Raw genomic sequence first — 24,095 nt, forward strand, 5'->3', positions numbered from 1 at the left:
GATGGTAGTCTCCACTCTTCTAAAAGGAGCAAAAGAGTGTGATGGAAAGAGGTCTGGCTTTGGAGTTAGGATCTGACTCCTGGCCCTGCTTCCTGTGAAACTTAGGAGTCATTTGAACTCCCTGGGCCTGTTTTCTCATCTCTACAACGAGGGGAGCTGCACTAGATGGCCTCTAAGGTCCCATCCTGGCCCAAATCTATAATCCGATGAGGTCTGGAGAGTTTGACTAGCTTTTTTCATACAGGTGGTAAGAAGCAGAGGTGAGATCTGAACTCAGGTCACCTTGACCCCTGTCCAGTGTTCTTCTCACTGCTGAATTATTCATTTATGAATGAATTATGATAATTATGAAAATGTTCAGTGATATCTGCCCCAAGTCCTGGTGAGGCAACTTTAGATAAGTAGGCAGGCAAACCCTAAGGATTCTGGGCCTTTAGGCAGTCTCAGGGGCCGAAGCTCCCATCATTCTTCTTTACCTTTGGAAACGTGCTGGAGGCGATCATCATTCTAGATAGGTAGTAGAGTAGATGCCTGATTATTCTCTGGGTAGCACAATAGAGCCCAGGGCCTGGAGTCAGGAAGAGCCGAGGTCCAATCTGATCTCAGATACTTACTAGCTGTGTGACCCTGGAGAAGTCATTTAACCTTTATCTGCCTCAGTTTCCTCAATGGCAAAATGGGGATAATAGCCTCTTCCTCCCGTGCTGTAATGATTAAATGAGATCATATTTGTGAAGCACTGGGCTAAGTATAGGAGGCGCCTTCCCTTCCTCTAGAATTTGAGGCGTATGTGTCAGGGGAAATACTGCACTGGGTCTTGCCTGAATAACCCCCAACGATCTGGGCTTTGGGATGAAAAGAAGAGTAGAAAGGAGAGGTGAAAGGAGGGGAAGGGAAGGGAAAAGAGATGGGGGAGGAAGAGAAAGGAGGGTGCGCCCATTTGAAAGGATAGAATTCAATTCAAACGCAACAAATATTTATTAGGCATCTATTATGTGAGACATTATTTGAGGAAACATAAAAATAAGTAAGACAGAATCGCTGCCCTCATAGAGGTTCTAACCTAGAAAGGAGGATAAGACATGTACACAAATAACCATGACACAAACAAAACAAAAACCCCAAACCTCCCCAAAGCCAAGATAACTGAATAAAAGAAGTTACAAACAAAAGGCTACAGGAGTTCCAAAGAATGGTCACTTCTAACTGGTCAGGAGGAGCTGGGGAAGATTTCCTAGAAAAGGGGTCATCACTGAGTTGGGTCTTGAAGATGAGTATGATTTAAACAAATGGAGATGGGGAGTAGAGAGAAGGGAAGGGGCAAGCATTCCAAGTGTAGGGACTGGCTTGACCAAAGACACGGAGGTAGGAAAACTTAGGCTATGCTTAAGGTATGGGGAGTAAAGGGCAGCCAGCTAACACTGTGGATCAAGTGCCAGGACTCAAGTCAGGAAGACTCACCTTCTTGATTTCTTTTTTTTGTTTGTTTTTTTTGTTTTCATGAGGGGAAAGCAGGGCAATTGGGGTTAAGTGACTTGCCCAAGGTCACACAGCTACTAAGTGTGTCAAGTGTCTGAGGCCGGATTTGAACTCAGGTCCTCCTGACTCCAAGGCTGGTGCTCTCCTCACTGTGCCACCTCGCTGCCCCATCTTCCTGATTTCAAACCTGGCCTCAGATACTTACTGGCTGTGTGACCCTGGGCAAATCACTTCATCCTGTTTGTCTCAGTTTCCTCAACTGTAAAACGAGCTGGAGAAGGAAATGGCAAACCACTCCAGTATCTTTGCCAAGAAAACCCCCAAATGACTCAATAACGAAATGGTGAGTTAAATAAAGGGGGCAGGGTGAGGAGGGTTATGTAATAGGAGCCTGGCCAATCAGAGTCCTTATAAACGCGTACAAAGTGTATTGCTCGCTGGGCTTCTGGGCATGTACGAGTCTTCCATGGCTGTTTCACGTCTGCTGACAGCGGGGTGAAGAAAAAGTCTTTTGGTTGGCTGCTGAGTCAGAACTGAGCATGCAGACAAAAGGTTCCCACAGGTGTAACGCAACCGATAAGGTCCCTTCTAGTTGTAGATCCTATGATTATATGGGGTGTTCCCAAAGTCTTGGTGCAGTTTTAAGCTACTAAAGCTATTTTAAAAGTTTTAAAAAAATTATTATTATATAAGCGGTCCAGTTGACCATCCAATCCTTGCGTGCTCTCTCCTCTCTCCTTTCCCTGGCTTTGGGTGTTTATTTCTGGGCATGGGGATGAGTGGGGGTCTGTGGTATGTTGTTTACATCCCTGTTGGTCTCTACTTTTCCTTTGTGAGATACGAATGCCTGGAGGTCTGTGGTCTGAGGACCCACCCAGCTTAGTTCGGAAGAGCTCATCGCTAGAAGGCCAGACACCGGGTAGTGAATGTTTTCAGTCACCAGGCACAAGGACTGGTTCCTAAGGCATACCAGGAAGACATCTGAAGGGTCTTCCAAGGAGTAAACAGGGCTCCCAAGGCAGGATGGAGTAGTGGAAAGATCCCAAGAGCTTAGATTCAAGAGACTAGGCTTTACTCCCACCTCTGGATACCACATGATCAGAAATGGTTCAAGGCTCTAAGCTTCATTTTCCAACTGTAAAGGGAGATGATCATGCTGGCTCTACCTGCCTTTATAGGGCAGTTGGGAGGAAAGCACTCTGAAAGCCATAATGATGATAACGATAATAGCTAGCACTCACACAGCACCTTAAAATTTGCAAAGTGTTTAAAAACACTGCCTCATTTTATCCTCACAATTACCCTGGGAGGTAGATGGCTATTATTATCCCCATTTACAGTTGAGGAAATGGAGGCAGACAGAGGTTAAGTGACTTGCCTAGGGTCACACAGCTAGTGAACGTCTGAGACCAGACTTGAACTCAAGTCTTCCTGATTCCAGGTCTATCCACTGTGACACTCAGAATAACGAATGACAGCATCATTAAAAGAGCATCATTTCTAAATGAGACGCTGGAGTTTTCTGCAGAGCACCTAGCCTCTTCTCACATCTGCTTCACTGTTTACAAAGCATCAAGGTATCCCTTACCTAAGCACCTACCCTGAATAGGCGTTAGTTAAAGACTGCTATCTTGAGGCCTATGGGCCCCCAGCGTTGGAGGATTTACCGAGGTTTTAGATCCAGGTGTGAGCGGCTGCTGTGCAAAGGGGGAACACTTACTTTTCTCATTAGAGTAGTAGTAGAAGATTCCTTTACTGACAACACACCATCGCTTCTGCCACTCGGAGCCGAAGAAGCCATGATCTAAATGAAGGAGCGGGAGAGGACATAAATTCAGATAACGACAACCACTTGAAGAATCCGTAAAATGTACCAACACACCGTCCGGCGTGTTCCTGTTTTATTTCCCAGGTTAATGGACTGTGAAACCCTCCCCTTTACTCCCACAGGTTATCCCATATTGAGTCACAGAGCTGAGGATCCAGGTCTCAGTAGGGCACAGAATCGAGGCTTTCTTCTATCCATCATCCCTGCATCTGGCTTCATTTTAACATTTCTGATTCACCTCTCTGTTTTCAGGCTCTTTTTTTACCTTCTTTTTTTTTTGTGAACAAAAATAATGCCCCAGGCTAAGGGCACAGAGCAACTCTACCTCTGTGCTAAGCTAATTTACCCATTCAAGTTCATGAGCTGGAGCTCATTAGCACTGTGCTTGAACCAACTGAGTTAAATGGTCCAGACCTGGGCTTGCCTGGAATTTAAATTTGGGCCTTCTTACACCTGACACAAAAAGTATCCCCACGGGGACATGCTCCATTACACTTCTGTCAGGGTATTTAGAGATGGCCCCCTGTATGCAGACCTGTAGGTCTGGGGCTGGAGGGACCTCGGAGATTATGCTGTCCAACCTCTTTTACTTTACAGATGAGGAAACCGAGGCCCAGAGCAGCAAAGTGACTCATCCAAGGTCATGCAGCTAGCAAGTGGCAGGGCCAGGAGCTGAACCCACGACAACTCCAATGCGATGCAGAATTATGGCTCCATACTACACTTTTCTCAAATATCTTGGGTTGAATCCCCCTCCGTCTCTATACTAGGTACAGACTCCCTTATTGTTCCTGGCTCTTGGTCACATAGTAGCGGATTACTATTACCTCTGCATTTCTTCTCCAAGTACCCCTGTTTTATAATGTCTTCCAGCTCCTGGGCCCCTTTCGTGATGATGTCTTCCATTTCTATTGAGGAGATGAGACAGAGAAGATTAAATGTAGCAGATTAGAAAAAACCCAAACATGTAAATACCCAAACTTTCTTTATGTCTTTGGAATACATTATTTTATTACTAAGTATGCTTTTTTTCCCTTAGATTAGTGAATTGGAATTCCCTGAGCACACATCAATCACTGGAGAAGGGAGGAGGGAGACAACAGGAAGTTAAGTCCCAAACCGGATAATCCACATTCAATTAATCAAGAGCTGAATTATTTCTTTCAAAATTGAAGACATTCAATTCAATCCAACAAGCAAGTTATTGACAGGCAGGTATTTAAAAACTTGCTTGTTGGGTGAATTAAATGTCTTCAATTTTGAAAAATTTCAAGACTGACCCTGTCCTCAAGTTGCTTATATCCTACTAGGAAAAAAATAATTGTACTGAAAATGGCCTTTACCATAAAAACAGTAAACTTACAGGGAACCACGGGCAAAGATACATGTGCATGCGTGTATGTGCGTGCGCACACACACACACACACACACACACAAAACCAACAAAGCAGAATTGATTCAACTTTTACGAGTCTTCAACTTTATAAATTCACTGGATAAAAGGGCTATGCAAGCTAGACTGAACAATGATTGCCCAGAACACTGGTTTCCTTGAATCATCTCAAAGAGCTTAAAAGTACTGAAACTTCTACAAGGAAGAGAGAAACCCTGGAACCTGCATCAGCCTTTAATTGTGCTCTATGCAACACACTCGGCTTTCAGTTAACCTCATTAGGTACAAATTTATTGAGAAGTTGGTCTCTTAATCCATCTGCCTCCACTAGGCTTTCTACTTGTTTTATAAAGGGGGAGGTAAAGGACAGAGGCCGTAAGGAAGAGGAAGCCAGAAAAGACAATGATGGGGGGAGGCAGGGAGAAAAAAATCAGAATGGTGGATCTCATCATTAGGGAAAAATGGAGGGGGAAAAGGTAGGGTAGATATATTCAGAGTCCTTTCATTCCCCAAACACCAATCAATTTCTTTTAGTTTGCTTTTAAAAATGCTGAATACTTCTCCCTACACATGAATGGAAACAGAACTAGAGGTATGCATCATGGTACCACTGTGGGTAGGAAACCTCCCTGATTCTCTCTTCAATGTCTTGAGAATCTCAGGTGATCATAATATGTCCTTTAAAAAAAGACTATCTCAATGAAACTAATCTTAGCCTGGGAACCTGTCCCAGCTGCATTCTGAGCATGAGTCATTTTTGAAAAATGGAGACCAGGTAAGCTTCTCTTCCTTCTTAGCATGTCTACAGCCCCGGATCCTTCATCCAGCTCCAGCATATTGTCAACTTTCTTGTTTGGGGCCCATGTTTGCCTTTGTGTTTTATTGTTAGCAAACACCATGCTGGCTATAAATCCTCACAAATAGGTCTCAGGGTGAACACAAAGGACAAACAGCAACAGAAGGAAAGTTCATTTTTCTAGGATTCCTTCCTCTCTTCCAGAATCCCCTGCAAATTCTTGGCCTTTGCTGCATGCTACTGTCCAAGAGGGCAGTGGTCAAGGTCTTTATCAATCAGTTTGGGAGGGGCTGAGGAATCAGAGTGTAAATACTGCTTAAACAGCCCAAGCATACTGGTGAAGACACTTGACAAGAAGGTTCCCCCTCCTTCCAATTAAGCTCCAAGCAAAAGGGGACTTTTTTAGATATTTAACTGCAGGAGACTAGAATTGAAATTTGGGTTTCTGGGGGAGGATGGTGAGAGTAAGAATTTTCTACTATTCTTTTTTCACACAGTTTTTTTTAAAGACCTTGTTAAACCCAGAGACACAACATCTTGCTGAAGATGCCAAGAGACTGACTCATAAAAGACATGTTAAACGTTTTATTGGAATTCTACCTCCCCCCTTTTCTTAAATGCAAATCTAAATGCCATTTTATGGAACATCTATAATTATGAAAATGGGAAGATGTTGCCTTGTGTGCTGGGAGAGTCTGTGAGTATGAATATTACATTAATGTGCCCACACCAGCTCACTGATCCTGCTGGCAGGAGCATAAAAAATGCTTGAGTGAAACTTTTATTTAGATGTTAAGACTCCAGGCCCCAGCGGGGTGACAGAGACAGTCCCTGTGAGTTGCCATCAGAGAGAGAGCTTGAATTGAATTACCCAGGGGGGAAGGAAGTAGTGATGAGCACGGCTTCGCTTATTTAATTTCATTTACTTTCAGTACATTATCATCGTGAGGCTTTCTTCTCCCCCCAAGAATGTCACCACCAAGAAAACAAAGAAATAATACTGCATAAATAGCTGAAATATAAGGGGCTAATTCATAGTCTCTCTGTGTGTATATGTATATGTATGTGTATCTGTGTGTGTATGTATGTATTCCTGTTAGCATTTCAGAAGGCATAAAGATATCTAGGGAGCAGAGGAGTAGAGTGGGAATTAGGGGGCCCCAATGACACCTGCTTCTGCCAGCAGTCAAATTTTGTTTCCTAAGACTGTGGGTAGAATGGGTTGATGAATTTTTTCTCTCTTTTTTTTCCTGGTTGACCATGAATGAGGTTTGGCACATACTTAGCTAGGGGTGCTCAATTTCAAGTTAGTAATGCATGTGTTTGGAAGATGTTCTTCTTCCTATTAGAAAGGGTGTTCTGTGGAATAAGAATTAAACTCATTCTCTTTGCTCCTAGGCGGCAGAGCCAGAAGCAGAGAGGTAAATTTAGGCTTGGTTCTAGGAAAAACTTCTTAAAAACCAGAACTATCTAAAGGGAGAAGAAGCTGCTGCTGGAAGTTGTTAGTGGGTTCTACCTCATTGGAGGTCTTCAAGAAAAGAAGGCTGTTATGACTATCTGTTGAGGATGCTGTGGAGGTCAGCCTTTTGGGGGATATGGGCTGGATTCAACAGGTGGCTGCTGAGATCCCTTCCAACCCTGAAATTCTATGCCTCTCCTTCCTTCCTCAAATCATGGTTTGATATCCAGGCTCCCACTCTCCTTTCCCTGACACCTGCTATGGCTCACAACATGCATTAGGAAAAGAGCCGACTAGGCTGAGGAATGTGGGAAAAACATCAATGTGTCAAATAAAAAAATTATTAAATGCCTACTATGTGCAAGACACCCAGCTGCCTGTCATAACAGAATCCTCCTCTGCGTGAAGCTAACAGTGACTTTGGCCTCATTAGCACAATGCTCTAAACACCAAGGCAGGAAAGTACTGTAGTAATTAAGATGTTTTCTCTCAGTGTCTCAAACCAGGGGTCCCACTGATCAGGCATTGTTGATACTGGTGAATGCACAGCATCTGCCTCATCATGAGCGTCACACACAGGGTGATGTGGCAGACAGTCTGGATGGCTTAATCCACATCTTGTGGTGATTAAATCTACACACCTGTCAAGTGCAACAGTTGGTGATGAGCCTTAAAATACAATACAAGAACAGATGGGCCACGGGTGCATTATTGGAAATGGACAGCTCTCTCAGATAGACCTAAACGTGGATGTCCTTGCAATCAAGCACCAGACAGATGCATGTCAGCGCCACAACCTGCACCATGATGCTTACTAATCTCTCATTATAACCCACATAAGAACAGACCCACTTAACTGAGGGATGTGGGGTCATAAAGATAAGATCCAAAGAAAAGTGTGTTACCATAGTGGTGATGGCCACCAAACTTTCATGGCAGATGAAGATAAAAGAAATTCTCAGACATTCTTTTCCTACCCAGAGTCCTTTAAATTCTTGTACCCCACCCACACCCAACCCTGCAATAAACTATAGGGCAGGATTCCATCTCTCAGCACTCAACATGACTCCCCAGTCGGCTATGCATAGCTACAACAATGGGGACTCTTTGGCGTGTGATACATTTCCAGAAAGCAGTCAATAAAAGAGACACAGGAGCTTATGTGAGTCACGGCCTATTTAACCAGCTGCTTTCTAGCCCAGTGAGAAAAGAGAATTGGAGAAATCAGTTGGCGACACCATAGCACAAGGCTAATAACACAGGAGGCCACTGTAAAAGGGCCATCGTTGGCTGGAGTCTCTGCAGAACAAACCAGACACCCACCAGCCTGCATTAGAGGCAGCTGGCTCAGTCTTTTGCTAAATCAACCTGAAAAGAGACTCAATGATTCTTTTTCTTTTTTTTTAACCTTTTGTTCAACTTTCCCCTCTCCCCTTCTTAGGTTCTTAAGACTGCTCTCCCCCTCACACAAAAACCCCTGCCCTCCCTTTTCTTTTAGATTCAAGTTCTTTCTTGGTGCCTACAGTTCTTGGACTGTCTGGAGTGAAGGTTAGCCAGGTTCCTTTATTAAAGGATTGAGTTAAGATTTAAGGCCACAGTTAAGTTCCAGATATATATTGAATTCATCCATGGAAGGCATGGACTGATGATGTATGTATGTCCATGTGTATGCATTTGAATGGCCTACCGGTCAGGAAAAAGGAATGGACGTTAGGATTCCTCTGTTCTATTGCTCTTGACCCTAGAACTTCCAAATTCTCCCTCTGCTTTTTTCCATTTAACCCACTCCTCAGTGGTATTCCTCTGGCTAAGACACTCTTTTTTATTATTTTATGTTTCTTTGCTGTACTGGATTCCTCCTCCCTGCCATGTTTTTTCATTGTTCTTTTCACTTTTTTCTTTAGGCGACAAATGAATCGACAAAAATGCTAAGTGCAAAAGTGGCAGCATCAGGAATGATAGTCTAACTATGACACATGCAAACGAGTTAGTTTATTTCTCTTTTGTGTCTCAACCTCCTAGGAGACTACCTTGCATACAGGGTCACAGACCCATGACTTCACTGGTATAGGGAACTCCTGGATTTGCAAATTCCTACTGCTGATGCAGCTTGGCACTTTTCCCCTCTTTGGCCATTTCTATCATTACAGAGTTGCCTAGAAAGCGGAGAATTTAAGTGATTTTCCCCAGGTCACAGGGGCAGTGGTAGGATTTGAACTCAGGTTTTTCTGGCTTCAAGGATAGCTCTCCATTTCACAAACTGCTTTTTTCATAATGGAGCTTAATCAACATTCACTATTATTATTTCAACAACTTTGTCCCTATTACTCACTGTGGAAAAGACCTATGTTGCTTTTATCCTAATTCTTTAATTTCTGTTGTTTCATTTAAAATGTGTCCAAGTTTGTTCTTCTTCCTCACATTGAAATCTGGAAGGTGGACTTGGATGATGATAATGAAAGCTAACAATTACATAGTGTTCTAAGGCTTAGGAAATGCTTTACATTTATTATCTCATTTGATCCTCACAGTAATCCTGTGAGGTTGGTGCTATTATGATCCCCATTTTACCGGCAAGGAAACTGAGGCACCAGGTTAAGTGACTTGGCCAAGATCACACAGCTGGTAAGTGTCTGATGCAGGATTAAGAGTTGGGACTTCCAGACTCCAGGTCCCACTCTCTCTCCACTGTACCATCTAGATGCCTCACATTCGTAGAATGACATAGTCTTACTCAAATAAACAGCTGAAGGACCAGCAGTTTCAAAGGAAATGGAAACCACCTGAACAGACTAGTTAAAACTTTCTTAATGGAATCATTCATTGAGAACTTTATCAGTAAAAGCAGATATAAGAAAGGTGTTAGAGGACAACACATCTGATCTCTAACACAGCTTCCAAAGATGGGAAACAAAACTGAAGTGCAATCATTTATTATTTGAAGTTGGCTGCCGAACAAGGCAGAAGAGTTTAAAAAATATGGCAGGAAAACACTGTGGACCACAGGATCCGAGAAAATTCCGAGAGCCTGGCTCGATGGCAGCGCCCACTTCATTTAGTTCTTTAAATGAGGTTCCAAGAAGGCTCATACGCTGGACAGGTGGGAAAATATGCAAGGACTCTGAGCAAAGCAGAGGAAACAAGCATTTATTAAGCATCTGCTGGGCGCCAGGCACTACTACAAAGATTATTTTGTTTAATCCTCATAACAAACCTGGGAGGTAGGTGCTATTATTATCCTCATTTTACAGTTGAGGAAACTCTGGCAGACAGATGTTAAGTGACTTGGCCAGGGGTGGCGAACCTGTAGCCTCAAGGCTATATGTGGACCTCTAGGTCCTCAAGTGCAGCCTTTTGACTGAATCCAAACTTCACAGAACAAATCCCCTTAATCAAAGGATTTGTTTTGGACTCAATCAAAAGGCCAAACCCAAGGACCTAGAAGGCCACATGTGGCCTTGAGGTTCTCTGCCCCTGGACTTGACCAAGGTCACATGGCTGGTAAATGTCTAAGGCTCGATTTGAATTCAGGTCTTCCTTATTTCAGCAGCTACATGGCTGATACAGTGTTGGGCCTGGAGTTGGGAAGACCTGAGTTCGAATCCAGCCTCAGACACCTGCTAGCTGTGTGACCCCGGGCAAGTCACTTGACCTCTGTATGCCTAGGAGGCAGTCAGGTAGCTCAAAGCACTGGGACTGGAGTTAGGAAGACCAGAATTCAAATCTGGCCTCAGACATTTATTAGCTGTGTGACCTTGGAAAGGTCACTTAACCTCTGTTTGCCTTAATCCACCTGAGAAGGAAATGGCAAATCACTCTAGTATCTTTGCTAAGAAAACCCCATGCACAGTATGGTCCACAGGGTCACTAAGAACTGGACGTGACTGAATGACCGAACAAAACAACTTCCTAACTTCAAACCCATTGTACCATCTAGCAGCCTCTACTGAAGAGAACTAATCAGTGTGACCTTGGCATAGTAGTGACCTTGGTGTAGTAGGAGACAGTGCTGGATTTGTAGTCAGAGGATCCGGGTCCCAATCTTGGTTCTGCTACTTACTACCTGTATAACCGTAGCTCCTCTTCATGTTTAACATGAGGGGCTTAGAATATGATCTCTATGGTTCCTTCCAGCTCTGAATTGGTGATCCTATGAAATATTTTTTCCTCTCTGGGCCTCAGTTTTCTTACCTGCAAAGGAAGGGATGGGCCTTGATGCTTGCTAAGGTCCTGGAGAGAGCTAACATTCTGGAAGTCTAGACCACTTGGTTGTCAACCACTGTACGTCAGTTCATAACAGGCTGTAGGGTAGCTAAGAAAGAACCCAGTCCTGGAAAATGACGTGAGGAATGTCAGCTTCTTTTCTTTGTTCTCTTCCCTTGACAAGAGGAAAACCATTTACAGATGGAGAAGGAAAAGAGTCCTAGCATGTGATGGTTTTAATGAAGTTCCCTGCTTCTAAGAAATTCCAATGCCTTATGGTTTACTTTTCAGTGTTGGCTCATGTATTTTCTCTGCACCTCTCTGTGAAGTGGAAGCATTCCAAAAGAGGAATGGAAGTCTATGTGTCAAGCTCCATGAAGCTGTGCAATAAAGGGAAATTCAGTAGTTTTTCAGTCATGTCTGACCCTTTGTGACCCCATTTGTAGTTTTCTTGGTAGAAATACTGAAGCGGTTTGCCATTTTCTTCTCCAGTTCATTTTACAGATTAAGAAAACAAGGCAAATGGGGTTAAGTGACTTGCTCAAGGTCACACAGATAGTAAATGTATGAAGCTGCATTTGAATTCAGATCTTCCTGATGCCAAGCCTGGAACTCTGTCTACTGTGCCATGTAGCTGCCCCCAATAAAGGGAAAGATGAAAGTAAATACAAGACAGTACAAGTACAAGAAGGTCACTAAGAGGCCCACAGGAAAAGATGCTTCCCATATTTAAGGTTTACTAGACCTCTCTGATAGTGGAATGACATCTCAGGAAAAAAAACCCAGAGTAATAGGGCATTTATCTAGGGAAGAGACACTGAGTTAAAAGAAGTTTAATTGCACCTTTTCCACACCATTTTCACAGAGAGTGTCAACTTGTTTTTTTTTCTTAAATCAACTTTTAACGTACGAAATGGGGGAGGTATTGCTGGACAGTAAAAGACCTAGAGATTTTAGCAGATGTCAACACCAATTTGAGTAAAATATGGAAGTGAAAAAAAATGGATTCAATCTTATTAAGTGAGGTATGCTTCCAGGAATAAGGATGTAAGAAGTCTGTCCTGGTAAGACAACATCTGGAGAATCAGATTCTATTCCGGGTGTCATATTTTAGGAAGAACATTTGAAGAGGGTAGAGCAATGAGAATGACAAATGGTTGCCATATGAGGAATGGCTGAAAAAACTGGAGCTACCTAGCCAAGGCATGATAGCTGTCCAATCATTTGAAGAGCTGTCATATAAAGGAAGGATTCAGCTTGTTCTATTTGGTCTCAGAGGGCAGGAATAGGAGCAATGAGTAGAAGTCTCAAAGATGCAATTTTAAGTCAAGTCAACAATCACTTATTAAGCTCCTACTATGTATCAGGCTCCATGCCAAGTGCTGAGGATGCAAAGAAAGGCAAAAACAATAACCAGTCTCTGCTCTTAGGGAACACACAGACACATGCACACAACTATATACAAAAAAATATAAACAGGATAAATAAAGCAGAGAAAATTTCAGAGGGAAGGCATTCAGATTAGGGAGGAACCCAAAAAAGGAAAAGGAAAAGGAAAGACTTCCCTTTGACAGCAATGTTGTTTTAAGAATAACTTTGAGCAAATAAGTAATTTTGACTATTTATAAATACCTAAATTAAATACAATGGATACATGAAGGAAGATGCTATCTGCATCCAGAGAAAGAACTGATGCATTTCATCATGTACCTCACCTGCCTGCTTCTAGGAAACCACAACGGGGAAGGGGTTTGGAAGAAAGGTCTGAAGGGGAATATAGAATGATAAGCTTTGGAGCTGGGAGGGAACTGAGAGACCCATTTACTCCAAATCCTTCATTTTACAGATCAGGAAACTGGACCTGGAGAAGAGAAGTACATTTGCCCAAGGACATATAGCTCACATATGGTTCGTCCAGGATTCAAATTCATGTCTTCTGATTCCAGATCAACCCAGCATCCTTTACATCACACCAAGCTGGTGGGAGCTACCAGCTAAATAGGAATACATTTACTTTTTTTTATTTAGCAAATACTTATTGAGTAGTCTACCAGGCGCTGGTCTATAACTAGTCAATTACTTTCATAAGATTAGTGGTTGGTATCCATTCCTCGTAGCTCACGTTTATGCACAATCGAGTTGTATTGAATGGGCATTTAACTTACCCAAATTCAACTCTAGCTGCTCCACATGCAAGGACTCCCAAGGGAGGCAGGAGGGTGGCATGTTCTCAGCCAGTAAAATCACCACTACCTCCTTGATCACTACTGCCCCTCAGACCCTGGTGAAGATAGCTGAAGACACTATCCCTAGCAGCCCCAGGAACAGCAGCCCCACCAAGGCAACCCATCCTGCTTCTAGCCTACTGTGGGGTTTCTTACCCTCCTCTGAACCTCAGCTCCTCCTCAAGCGCTGGACTAGTTTCCCTCGTGTACATACGACCTGGCAAATGCCTCTGCGGGTACCAGAGTCTTTGTCCCCCAGAAGTTACTACCAAAGCCCTGGCATTGTCAAATTGCTCAACATCACAAACAGACACTGTTTTGTCTGTGGAAATGACACTAAAGAAAATGTATTGCCATCTGCTTTTGTAGCTGCACTCTAACGACCACTGGGCCTTTCCATCTGATTTGCAGATGGAACCTCTTCTATCAGTGGTCTCCCCCATCAGGGTTCACAAGCAACTTGAGAACAGGGACTGTTGCTTTTCTCTTTGTATCCCAGGGCTGAGTATAGCACTTAATAAGTGCTTTTTCATTCATTCATTCCACAAAAAGAAAGAATTTAAATGTCCAACAAGAATTTTAAAATAATGATTTCTATGTCATGAGCATATCTCCAACTTAACATGTTCAAAATGGAACTTATCATCTTTTCCCCAAAACCAGCCTGCCATTCTTCTAGTCCCCCCAGACAGTGGCCTTATTACATGTTCGGTCAATTGCCACATCTTGCTTTACCTCTACAGCATCTCTCCCATATGACCTCTTCTCTCTACTCATGCAGCCAACACTTTAGTTCAGGTCCTTGTCACCTCTCAACCAGACTCGTGCAGTGGCCTTCTAATTGGTTTCCCTGCCTCAAATCTATCCCTACTCCAAGCCATCCTCCACACAGCTGCCAAAGTGACTTTATTTAAGCAAAGACCTGACTATATTACTTTCCTAGGTGGCAGTACTTCCCTAGGTGGTGCAGTAGATAGAACACTAGACCTTGAGGCAGGAAGGAGTGAGTTCAAATCTGGCTTCAGAAACTTACTACCTATGTGACCCTGGGCAAGTCACTTGACCTTTGCCTGCCTCAGTTTCTTCATCTGTAAGGGTTCTTGTAAGGAGGTAACATTTGCTGAAATAGTACTGGTAAAGCACTTAGCACACAGTAGGTACTTAATAAATGCTTCCTTCCCTACTCAAAAAACTACAGTAGCTCCTAATGGCCTCTAGGATAAAACATAAATTTCCCCTTTTAGCTTTTAAAAGCCTTCACCACCTGGCTCCCATCTATCTTTCCAGTCTCCTTTCCCACATTCTATGGTTTGGCCAAACTGGCATCTCTGTGTGCCCCACACACAGTACTTCCCACTCTGTGCCTCCTCCTTTTCCTCCCTCCTCCTTCCTCCCCTCCACCTCATAGAATCTCTCACTTCCTTTATGGCAAAGCCCAAACTCCTTATACAAGAAACCTTTCTTGATGCTCCCAATGGCTAGATCCATCCCTCCTTAATTAACTTATATTTAACTACCTTGTTTTAATCCCATATTTACCTATATATTTATATGTTGACAGAATGTCTGCTTCTTGGGAGTAGAGACAGTTTTTTCTTTTTTCTCTTTGTAGCCCTTTGCACCTGGTGCATTGCCTGGCACGTAACAGATGCTTAATAAGTGCCCGATGATTGACTATGATAGTGCTAGTTCTGCCTACCATTCTACTCCATGAGTGTGTGCCTGATGTGTAAGATGAGACATGTGAATTTGCTGTTCCCTAAGTTGTTTAACATTTTTATTAATGATTTGGATAAAAGCATAGATGACAAGCTTATCAGTCTTGCAGATGACACAAAGCTGGGAGGGAGAGCGAACACTGGAAGATGGAATGAAGATTCCCAAAGGGCTTGATAGATTAGTCCATAGGGAGTGAATCAAATCCGATGAAATTCAGCAGGGATAAATGTAAACTCTTAATTTGGGTTCAAAACTTAACTTTACAAGTGCAGAATGCAGGATGGAGGAGGCATGGTTGTCTGAAAAAAGATACAGGGGTTTTAGTGGATTGTGATCTCCATATAAGTAAAAAAAGCTGATGTGATTTTGGGCTGAGTTGAGAGAGGCATACCTTCCAGTAGGAAGGAGGCACAGTTCCTCTGGACTCTGCCTTGATTTTTCTACATGAATACTGTGTACAGATATGGGTGCCACAGTTTAAAGACAACTGTGGGATGGGTGAACGTCGTACCACCCCAACCCTGAGCTTTCTCCAGACTCTCTATCTCCCTTCTTGGGCCAGGGCTGACTTGCTCACTCAAACCTGCAACCATAGTGGGAGGTTAGGATGGTTTCCTTAGAGTGAGTACTCACGATACTACAATTCACTTTTTGGATCCTTAGGGTAACTCTGATAGGAGCGAAAACAAGTTTACAACTGTGACTAGAGCTCCTGAGCCTCCACTAGTATGCTTCCCATGTATATAAACCTGCCTCAATGACACCATTAACTCAAATATTAAACACTAAGAAAGCAAAGGCAAGAATATTTATTACATGACATTTACTAAATAAAAGGCAAAAACAGGACTAATCAGATCATAAAACTCTACCCTTAAATCTGGGTAACATTGGTGTATACAATGTCCGTGGGAGCAGAAGAAAGCGAAAAGTGGGCACAAATTTACAGAAATCTAGTAGTGAATGCCTCCAGGTAGCTAAGTGGCACAGTGGACAGAGTGCCTGGGCCTGAAATCTGGAAGACTCATCATCTTCTTGGGTTCAAATCCAGCCTCAGACACTTGCTAGCTGTGTGACCCTGGGCAAGCCACTTAGCCCTGCTTGCCTCAGTTGCCTCATCTGTCAAATGAGCTGGAGAAGGAAATAGTAAACCACTCCAGTGTCTTTGCCAAGAAAACCCCAAACGGGGTCACAAAGGATCACATATGACTGAAAAATGACTGAAACAACAAGCAGTGAGGCATGTGAGTAGGGAATCCCACGGTCCGGGGCAACTCATAGCTTTTGACCGCAGGCCTGCATGTCTGTGGTCCCTTTATTAAATAGTCTGTCTCACACATCACCTGTAGGGCAGGAACCACTTCTCTTCTGAGTCTCTTCACTCTCCCACTGGACAAAGCTGCTCCTCGGTTACTCTCGGTTTATCTAAGCAGCATAAAGCTATATTGGTAAATAGCAGCCTTAAGCTTAGGATTTGTAGAGATCTCCAGATCTTCTCCTTTGCTAGGTGCCAAGGCAGCGTGACACTCAAGGAAAAGTAATTCCTTTAAGTCTGGGATTTGTCAAGATATTCTAGTCTGTATTCTATAGGCTTTGAGGGATTTTCTCTGCTGGAGCCATAGAGGGCAGTAAAGGGCAACTGTCGGCAAGCTCCTAAGGTGCTTTTATCTCTCAAGCTGTAGACTGTGCTACTTTCCCCAACCAGGTGCCAGCCTCAAAGTCTTCCTCCATTCAGATCAACTCCTAGCATCAAACTAGGTTGGAATCCAGCTTTCTCAAGCTCCTTGGGTCAGCCTAGTGGTAGAGGCAATTATAGCCTATTCTCTCTCTCTCTCTCTGTCTGTCTGTCTCTCTTTAATAAGAGGATGATGTAAACTTCCAAAGGTTGAAAGATTCTGGATTTCCTCTGGGTGGCCTAGCAGCATCTCCAAAATAGCAGTGGCTGATGGCAGTATATGTCTAAGAAACTATGTACAAACTAGGCACAATGAGGGAAAAAGCAGTTTTGGGTGTCTACAAAGAACCTACCAAACAGCCTTGCCATGTATGAGGACCTCACAAAGAGAAGAAAGGACTTCCTGCAACTGGGGCCTGTGAATTATTCTTTTGCTTCATGTGCTTTCTAAGCTTTTGTATGCTTTCCCTAGAACATTCTCTAGAATTTTGTGTGAACTGATGGGAGAATGTGCCTCAAGTTTGGGAGGGGGGTATTTGTACTAACCAGGGTGGGGAATTTGCCACAGGTGGTCCTCTAGGTCCTCAAGTGCAGCCCTTTAACTGAATCCAAACTTCGAAGAACAAATCCTTTAGAGGGCCACATGTGGCCTCACTGTGTTCGCCACCCCTGTACTAACTATTCTTACTATACCACCTCAGTAAATGCCAATGTCTAAGAGCTAATTAAGTCTATCCGGTTAATTTATGTCAACTGATAATCAATGAGGGCTTGTGAGCAACAGCACTATAAACCACCCCCCAATCTCCCAGAAACCTTTAAGGGAACAGTAGTTGGCTGATTTATGGGGGACCTAAACTGTTAATCCAAAACATGCTGTGAAAGAGAGCCCGGATCTGCAGCTACCTACAGAATAAACAAATAAAAGAGTTGATGCAAAATAAATTGAAATTAATCAAACCCAATCTAGTGAGAGAGAAAGGGCACTAGCAGTTAGGGTGAGAGAGTAGGAAGAAAAGTTTCCTGGAGTGTGAGCTTCGTCTTGATGGGAGTAAGGGATTCTACAAGATGGAAGTAAGGAGGGAGTGCATTCTAGGATGGGGATGGCCAGGGCAGAGCCTAGATATGGGACATGGAAGTGTCATGTGTGAGAAACAGAGATGGCTAGTTTGGTTACACTAAAAAGTGTAGGAAAGTAAAGAATAGAAAGTAGAAGGTAGTAAAAAAGAGTAGAAAGCTTTAGAGACTAGAAAGATAGTCTGGGATCAGATTGTAAAGGATTTTAAAAGTCAAACAGGGAGTTTATATTTTTTTATCCTAGAGACAATGAGAAGACATTGGAGTTTATTGAGGAGGGGAGTGACACGGTGAGACTGGTGCTTAAGGAAAACCGCTCTGGCAGCTGTGTGTAAGAAGAATTAAAGAAAGGAGAGACTTGAGGCAGGGAGAGCCATTACAAGGATATCACAAATGGTTCACTGAGAAGTGACCAGAGCCTTTACTAATGTGGTGGCTGTGTCAGGCAGAAAACACGAAATCTGATAGCAGTGCAGTGAGTGGAGTCGAGGATGAACCAAGGTTTCAAGCCAGGGTGACTGGAAGAGTGATGCTGCTATCAAAAGAAACAGGAAAAGTGTGGTGAAGAGGTGGGAAGTGGGGGGAAGATAATGAGGCTTGATGACAGGAAAGGCTTCTCAACAATTAGATCCCTCAAAAAAAGGGGAAGGAACTGTAAGTTTCTCCTCATTGGAGGTGTTCAAGGAGAGGCTAGATGATCACTTGTTGGATATATCAGTCAGTCAATAAACAGTAAAAAAACATTTATAAAGCACCGGCTATGCTGGGTACTGTGCTAATAAGTCCAAGGGATACAAAGAAATGCAAAAGACAGTCACTGTTCTCACAGTCTAATGCAATTATCCCGATGCCTTTCTGGGTGCACACTGGACTAGACTGATACTGAGATTTCTCTGAACTCTAAATTTAATGATTCTTCTTTCCTACATACCTCCACTGCATTGTGTGGTTTTAGAATCTCCTCTATTCATTCTGCATAGCCCAGTAGGGCTAACCAGATGCCCAGTCTTTGCTAGCTTTCCTGACTGACTAGAAGGCCCATGGTGTGTCCTTGCACCTCCTCTTGCCTCATGATGATTTAAGAAGAAGAAAGATCTGTGCAGTGATATGATTAGCCTCTAGAATAATTACATTTATGTGTGAAGCCCTTTTAAGAGTATTTTCCCCCTGATCATCAGTTTTCCTGCCAACTGGGTCCTTATTTATCTTTTCATTTTCTTTTATTGGAGAAGTTTTGTATCTGATCAATTCCTTAGCTGGATCTCAATTAGCACTAATAGTGCATTCCCTAAAGTAGTCCTATTATTTGTATTCACACTGCTCATTTCCATTGGGCTGGAACAAATGACCATATTTTACATAATCATAACTCCAAATAGTGCGAATTTGAATACACGAGACTACACTAATTGGGACCTGGCTGAATAGTGAAAGATACAGTCTACCTTCATTTGTCTTTGCAGCAATCTCCTCAGATCCATTGGCTCTCTGATGCAGAATGCTTTCTATTTCAAAGAGACCCCGACTTTTCCAGTTACAACTGCTTAAAGATTCTATCATGCATCGCTGTCAAATGCAAAGGGAGTAAGTATCCCTCAGGCACGTATCAATTTAGAAAGCCATACATTAACATTATCTATGTTTTGTTGTATTTTTATTTATTTTACTAACTATATCCCAATTACATTTTAATTTGGCTCTGGCTGCACTCAGTGTGGCCTGCAGGCAAGGTGTTTGACACCTCCGCTGTAATGTACTTTAGAGGTACATTTAAGGGATTTTAAGGGTAATTTTGACTGACTTTAGAATGCCACCCTCATGTAAGATGTGACCTCAATGGAATGCTTTAAGGTTTACAAAGAGTTGAAAACTTTACGCAGCCCAGAGCTTTTTTTTCTCCTATAGGATTTCTCCTCTCCATCCCCTTTTTCTCGCTAGACTATCAATTTGAACATCAACAGGTCCATTAACTTGTTTCTTGTGAAAAATATTCCATAGAAGCAAAGAACTGGAAAAATGTAAGAGAGCCCATTAATAAAAGAAGGGCAGAATACACTGTGGTATATATATTAATGTAATGGAAAGTTATTGTGCCTTAAGAAATTGCACCTATGAAGTATTCAGAGAAACTTGGAAGGACTTGTACAAACTGATGTAGAGTGAAGTAAAGCATGCAAAGAATTTACCCAATAAAGTGGAAAAATTGGGACACTGATGCACTGTTGGTGGAATTGTAAACCGATCCAACCATTCTGGAGAGCAATTTGGAACTATGACCAAAGGGCTACAAAACTGTGCGTACCCTTTGACCCAGCAATACCACGATTAGGTCTATATCCCAAAGAGCTTTTTAAAAGGAAAAGCACTTATATGCACAAAAATATTTATAGCGGCTGTTTTTGTGGTGGCAAAGAATTGGAAATTGAGGAGATGCCCATCAATTGGGGAATGGCTGAACAAGTGGTATGTGATTTTGACGGGTTACTATTGTGCTATGAGCAGGATGAGAAGGATGGTTTCAGAAAAACCTGGATAGACGTATATGAAATGATGCAAAATGAAGTGAGTGGAACCAGGAGACCCTTGACACAATAACAGCAATATTATATGATATCAACTGTAAAAGACCTGGGTATTCTAAGCAATAGAATGATTCTAAGCAATAGAATTCAAAAGAATTAAAGAATGAGGATGCTATCCACCTCCAGAGAGAGAACTGATGAAGTCTGGATGCAGATTTAAGCATACTCTTTTTTGCTTTATTTTTCTTGGTCTTTTGTTTGTGTTTCCTTTTACAACATGGCTAATATGGAGATACATTTTGCATAACTGCAAATGTATAATCTATATAAAATTGCTTGTCTTCTCAAGAAGGGGGAAGGGAAGGGAGGAAGAGAATCTGGAACTCAAAATTTTAAAAGCAAATGTTAAAAATTGTTTTTACATGTAATTGGAAAAAAATATAAAAACAAAAAATAATAATCTACCCCTTGTGATAAAAAAGATAAAACAGCACTGAAGGACTGTAGGATTCTAAACAATGCAAAGACCAATTGTGACTTCAGAGGACTCACAGTGAAGCCTGCCTCCCACCTCTTAACAGAGGGGTGGTAGACTGAGGTGTGGAATGAGTCATAGATTTTTCAACATGCAAGTATTGATTTATTTAAACACACTTATCTGTTACAAGTGCAGAGTCTCACAAAGGGAGGATGGGGGAATCATCTGGAAGTGACGGCGCTGTTAAAAACACGTCAGCCAATCATATATTGAGAACTGGAAGGAACCTTGGAAGTAATCTAGGGCAACCTCCTCATTTTACAGATGGAAGAACCGAGGTGAGTGAACCAGAAGTGAAGTGACTCGCCCATGGTCACACAGGTACTAAGTGGCACAGTAAAGATTTGAACTTGGGTTCAGTGACTGCAGCACTTTCCCCACTGCACCAGGCTGCCTCCAAAACCCCCAAATCACTGAAACATGAAGAATAAGTCTTGCTAAGGGGTCCACATATTTACCTAAGAGCTTTTAACAATTCCCAAGCACTGGCTAAATTGAATATGGAGAACGCATAGGCCCGGGCACACCAGACTATGAAGTTTTCTGTTTCAATGTGCTGAAAGGACAACAATACTCAAAGAGAGAATCAAATGATAGTAATCATGCCTTTTCCACATCTCTTTAATAAAAGACATTCGGATATCATCAGAGCAAGGCCCAGGGAAAACTTTAAAGCAAACAAAGCAGAAAATAAAAAAGAAGACTCAGGAACTAATTACAGTGATTCTCTGGGGGTATTTCAGGGTGGGTGATCTAATGAGAACTCTCACACCCCATCAGGAAGAGCTTGATGGGAATGCAGTGATCTTAACGAGGAGGCTCTGACCTGATTTGTGTCATCCCCTGGACAAACAAATGGACATCCAACACGAAGCTTCGAACCCAGACAGTTTCTCTGTGGCTTTGTCTCAGCTTTAAGGTCCGAGGTAGGACAGAAAAATAATCCTCAGTGACAAAATGTCCACAGGGCAAAAACCAAACAGTAACCACCACAAACTCCCCTCCTTGCATATGACATTTTAAAAACTAACTGGATTCCTATGTTCCACCTGGGAAAATTCATGGCGAGTTTGAAGGCAATCCAACTTTGCAAAGAGAAATAATTAGGGGAGTTAGGGGGAAAGAGGGTGATGTCCCTGGACCCAAAAGTTTCCATCCAAATCACTAAGTCTATAATTGCAAAATAAAAACACTAAATCTCAATATCTATTTGCACAGCTCATTAACTAAGGGCTCACACTCAGCAAACGAAAAAAAAAACCTTCAGCACCAAATACATTTGGGAAGTTACTATGGAGACCAGTCCTTCTCCATGATCTAAAGCAGGGGCCTGTCGCAGTGTGCTCTGCTCCTATCAGACACATCTGTCTGTCTGTGCAGGTTGTTTGGCATCATGCAAATCAGAATGTCAACCAAAAAAAAAAAGACAAAAGAAAAAGCCCAACTCATCTTCTGCAGGGGTTTGCAAGACAGGCAAAGCTAACATTCCCTCTCCCCATTGAACCTAACATTATGTGAGGCACTCGACCTATGCTGCTCCTGGGACAGCATGATTTACAGTGCGAAAAGGCAAAACCTAAATCACCAAGTAATGAAAACATTAAAGTTAATGCATCACAAGTGAGGAATTTATTACCATTAACGCCAATAAACAGTTATAAAACACTCGTCCTTTCCTGTCCATACACAGGGACACAGATACAGGACTTCATTAAGCTCAACTTTCTTTTCTTCTTCATGAGGCCAGTCATGTGTGTTTGAGCCAACCACCATTTACTGTTAAGCAGACTGGTTCATTTTCCAGGACTATGGAAAGCTGAAGGCACATCCATTTTGTTCCATGGTACTTGGTATAGACAGATGAAATGGCAAAGTTTAGGAGACACGCAGCTCAGTTCTGCTCTGTGGGTTTATTTGAAAGTCCCTAAAATCTATGTCTAACAAAAAGCAGACTATCTCACCCATGCCACCTGATTCAGAGGCAGGAACATAAGTAATAATATGTGGCAGGGTAGGTGGCATGCTTGATGGCCATCCACATCATGTGCATTTAGCCAAGTCATCTCTCCCTTGTTATTGGTTTGTGGAGTACCTTGGAGCCTCAGGATGGAAAGTATTCTCTGCCGACATTTTTCATTGCCACATGGGCACCCCAGTTTATTATCTGAAGTTTGCTCATGAACAAAAAGAGGCTTCACATATTGGTTGGCTAAGGCAGATTGGTTCCTGAGGAATAGGATGTCTTAATTCATTTGTTTTATAGGAGAGAACTGAAGTATTTGTTTGCAAAGCAAACTATACTTGTAGAATTACCCAAGGGTTATAAAGAGAAGAGAGCAGAAGCATGAAATCTAGGTTTCCTGAGTTTTAGTCCTATCCTCCTTTTCATGGATAAAAGTCAAATACATTTTTTTCTCCAAATTCTTCAGCTTAACTTTCCTGGGCATGGCTTCCAGGAAGGCAGATATAAATTCTGGGGTGGGGTGATGAGAATACTGTTTCCCTCATGTATTTCTAAAGTATTCAATCTCCAAAAGTGAGATGATGCAGCCCTTGGCATTTCCAGGGGAGGAGATGGCCCCACCATTATACAGAGACTTAGCTGCACACACACACACACACACACACACACACACACACACACACACACACACACACACAAGCATGGTGGAAACATTTGCACAAAACAGGGTACCCAGGAGTAAGGGGGTCTCTAGCTAGCATCCTCTCAGACAAGGAGGGCAATGGCACACTACTCACATAAGGCTAAGGGAAATAATCTAAACCTCAAACTGTTAAATGTTTTTATAGCTATGACTAATAGTCATATCATAGCATAATTTCAGGAACTAGTAACACATTGTAAGAAAGGCCTCCTTCAAATCAAAAAGATGCTAGAAAGGCAGCTAGATGGCACAGTGGATAGAGTGCCAGCCCTGGAGTCAAGAGGACCTGAGTTCCAATGTGGCCTCAGTCACTTACTAGCTGTGTGACCCTGAGCAAGTCATTTAATCCCAATTACCTCCTTAAAAAAAGGACGCAGAAGAACAAACGTCTGTTCCTTCATTCTTACCACAAAATCCCCACAAGGTAAATGAAGAACTGACAGATGAAGAGGTTCCTTTGCTCCCTGACGGTGACAGAGGGACTTGGAGTCAGTCTTTCTACTTCCACGTCAATT

At 42.6% G+C, this 24,095-nt stretch overlaps 1 protein-coding gene across 1 annotated transcript in view; it reads right to left on the reverse strand.

Moving 5' to 3' along the window:
* SKAP1 (src kinase associated phosphoprotein 1) overlaps positions 1-24,095 on the reverse strand; it is a 374,118-nt gene that overhangs the window by 84,829 nt on the left and 265,194 nt on the right. Inside the window, exons 5-6 of the mRNA XM_036755929.1 lie at positions 4,135-4,215; positions 3,200-3,283 (exon numbers count right to left, since the gene is read on the reverse strand). Coding sequence (XP_036611824.1) covers positions 3,200-3,283; positions 4,135-4,215 — 165 coding nt within the window. The remainder of the gene's footprint in view (positions 1-3,199; positions 3,284-4,134; positions 4,216-24,095) is intronic.

This window comes from Trichosurus vulpecula, chromosome 4 (assembly GCF_011100635.1).
Source record: "Trichosurus vulpecula isolate mTriVul1 chromosome 4, mTriVul1.pri, whole genome shotgun sequence".
Classification (NCBI taxonomy): domain Eukaryota; kingdom Metazoa; phylum Chordata; class Mammalia; order Diprotodontia; family Phalangeridae; genus Trichosurus; species Trichosurus vulpecula.